Source organism: Chondrus crispus, genomic scaffold (genome assembly GCF_000350225.1).
Source record: "Chondrus crispus Stackhouse genomic scaffold, scaffold_175, whole genome shotgun sequence".
NCBI classification, from domain to species: Eukaryota; Rhodophyta; class Florideophyceae; order Gigartinales; family Gigartinaceae; genus Chondrus; species Chondrus crispus.
Window position 1 is genome coordinate 123,966 of NW_005179044.1, and position 2,999 is coordinate 126,964.

Below are 2,999 nucleotides of genomic sequence, written 5' to 3' on the forward strand. Positions count from 1 at the left end.
GCAGTCATTTCGCTTGACACAACTACAAGGGCAAGATTCTGAGTCTCTTTGTTCCTATCTTCAGGGTTGAATGAAGAGGAGATTTGCTGCCGGGGCATGAGAGCCGTATCCTTTCTTTTCGAAGCATGGCAACAATCTTGTTCGAAGACATTCGTTACTTGAATGTCCCTACATTAAAATCTCAGAAAAGCATGTATACTGTACCCTTAAGGATACATACAGCATGCAACTGAGCTAGGTACGAAGTATGTATCATGAAGATACAGTTTGTAGTACAAACTTAGTACAAAGGAAGAAGCAACACAAATTGTATCTTCACAGTTTCCAACGGCCAAAAAACCGGGAACAATATGGGAAAAATGCAGGACGCAAACCTAGCACCTTGAGCTCTTACGGTTCTACACTTGCTCTTCCGCCTCGGATAGCTGCAAGTACCCAAATCTCTTGCGCTCCTATCAAGAAGCCTCTGAAAGCAGTGTACCGTTTGTTAAATGACAAGGGGTGTCACAATCTCACAGCCTAGCTAGTGTCTAGACAAGTGACGTCATATGAGGTCACTTCTCAACCTAGTGTCTCTGTTTTGCAGTAAACGATGAGGAAACGTCAAGGAGCTGACCGGCCGTTCCTAACGAAGAGTTCGGTGTGCTAGCACGCAAGCACCCTGAAACTTGGCATGAATGTATTGGTTGAAAAATTATTGGAAATGCTTTTACTCCCGGCCCTGAGGGCCGCCCTGAAGGACTGCGGTGGTTCACTACACACTGGTGGACTGCTGACTGCCAGCCAATGTGCAAACGTCAACTGTCCGAAAAGTATTCGAAGCAGGCCCGTTGAGATGAGGAGTGTGATGCCATGAACACCGATGGCCCTCTCTCCTCTGGGGGGGAGGGCGGCCGGCGGTGACTTTATCTGCTGAGTTGTAGTGCCCTATGTGGCTGTGCCTTATCTACTGTGCTGACCTATCTGGATGGAACCACAGGGAGCAACCGTGGATTCGTACATTATTCTTTTAATTTGCGCTAGCGAGCCCGTTGAGAAGTCTCTCTGGTCATCATGGGGAGTTACTCAACTTTGAGCTTCTATCCTAATTTTGTAAGGCTGAGTGCTGTACGACTGGAAAACGTCGCCATACCGCACGAGCAGAAGCCCAGCCGACTGCATGAATATGATGCATGGAGAGACTACAGCTCCTGCCACGGTGGCAACTTCCCCGTCTGTTCCTGACCTTGCGATAGAATGTTTTACGGGAACCCGTCACCAGGGACGCAGCCAGCAATTGAGGTGGTAGCGATCGTCTGCCTCACGCCGACCCCGCTCAGATTGAGGTTAATTTCGCAGGTGAAGCCGTCTGGGAACTCGCAAGCACCCGGCAGAATTGTCGCTTCCTCAACAATCGACCTTGTCTCACCGGCTGCAATGAGAAGCGGAAGGTCCGGCCTGAAAGTGATTGCGACCCTTCCATCACAGTCGGTTGTCGAAACAGAGAGCTCTTGAGGGAGAGCTGTCACAGCGTCAAGAATTTGATCAATAAGACTTCCAGCGTCAGAGTCGGCGATCCTGCGGATTGATCCGAGAGTCCCGCTCGTGATAGCGTCGGCTTGGCCTGAAGGGCTGTTTACGACTGGACCAGGGCAACCGAAATTAGTACCAGTCGCGCTTGTCGTGGCTGCGTTAAGCCCTTCAGTGTTACTCGCGGCGAAGTTAGTAGCGACGACGGCGATACCAATCTCATTCAACTGGTCAACGACAACATCACGGGTGAGAGGCACACTGTCAGCAGGGCAGGTCGGTTCATGACCCGGTGCATCACCAAAGTAAACTAAGATTTTTCGAGAACCATCCCTCCATCCGATAGATGGATTAGTGGCAACCTCACTGATTGCAAACAAGTTGGCCTCTGGGATGTCCCCACCGTCGACTGCGTTGAGCGAAGCAATGGCTGTATCGACAAGTCCGAGATTTGTGGTAAGAGACTGCAAGTTCTCGAAGGGCGGAATGTCCTCTTCGTCTCTGTAGAAACCAACCCCAAAGGCTACGTCTCCAGATGCATTCCTTCTTGCGTCGACGAGCATATCAAAGTTCTCTTGTACTTCCGTAATTTCTTCAGCCATAGAGCCGGTCGCATCGGAGAGCAAATAGAAGTCTTCCATCGTGGAGCTGGAAAGGTCATCAACAGTAACCTCAATCGTAACATTGATGGTACCACCAATCTCGATCTCGGGTGGGAACTGAAGGATGGTGGGGACCATAATTGGGCCCTCGGAAATTGGGATCTGGGACGGAGACGGGGTCGGGGTCGGAGCGACTCCACAAGTGAAACCGGTTCGTCCGCTTCGTTCACAGGGAATTACTGCACAGCCAGGCCCTCTGCGACGGCAGTCGATTTCGGCGCGTTCTTCGGCTCCTCGAAGGGTGAAGCAGATGGTACTACATGTCAGTTGACGGTCCACATGACCAACGGAGTTGGCGCCAGATGCTGCCTGTGCTACTAACGCGGTTGAGAACAAGAAAGCGAAGATCACAGCAAGTTTAGCCATGTTGCTGCCCAACTGAAGTAAGTGTTTCAGTATGTCGAAAGCGGATGGTTGGAGTAAGTGTGGAGGATCTGCGGTGGTGGGATGGCTTTTATAGGGGCATGGAATTCTAAGTTGTCTTACGATGCAAGGGTAGGGAGGGGGCTACAGGGGATAGCTGCAGAATGAAATCTGCGAATCAAAGAGGCCGTAGAAAGAGGGTGGAAGGACGCTGGGAGTTTGAATTGCCCGTATTGTCCATGCGGATAGAAGTCTAAGGATACCAAGTGACGTAAATATAGAGGGAAGGCGCCAACAGATCATAAAACGAACAAGTTTCATCATGTTTCACATCTGAAACTTCGCGAGGGCAAATGACCTTGGGCATCGTGTGACCTAACGTGTACATCGGACGGGCGTGTGGGCGAGAGCTAGTGAACAGAATGGCAATTCGCGCTGGCTTGGCTACGGAGGTGCGATGCAGTA

The 2,999-nt window shown here is 50.8% G+C and overlaps 1 protein-coding gene; it reads right to left on the reverse strand.

Moving 5' to 3' along the window:
• Nucleotides 1–843: 843 nt before the first annotated feature.
• CHC_T00003153001 (hypothetical protein) lies at nt 844–2,537 on the reverse strand. XM_005714218.1 is given in 2 exon segments: nt 844–1,241; nt 1,242–2,537. The coding sequence occupies 1 exon segment, from the start codon at nt 2,535–2,537 to the stop codon at nt 1,242–1,244; it is 1,296 nt and encodes a 431-aa protein (XP_005714275.1). The 3' UTR covers nt 844–1,241.
• Between the last annotated feature and the right edge of the window lie 462 nt (nt 2,538–2,999).

What these genes read in the sequence shown, in the direction of transcription:
- CHC_T00003153001 (XM_005714218.1), bottom strand. Translation starts at nt 2,537, where the DNA reads ATGGCTAAACTTGCTGTGATCTTCGCTTTCTTGTTCTCAACCGCGTTA.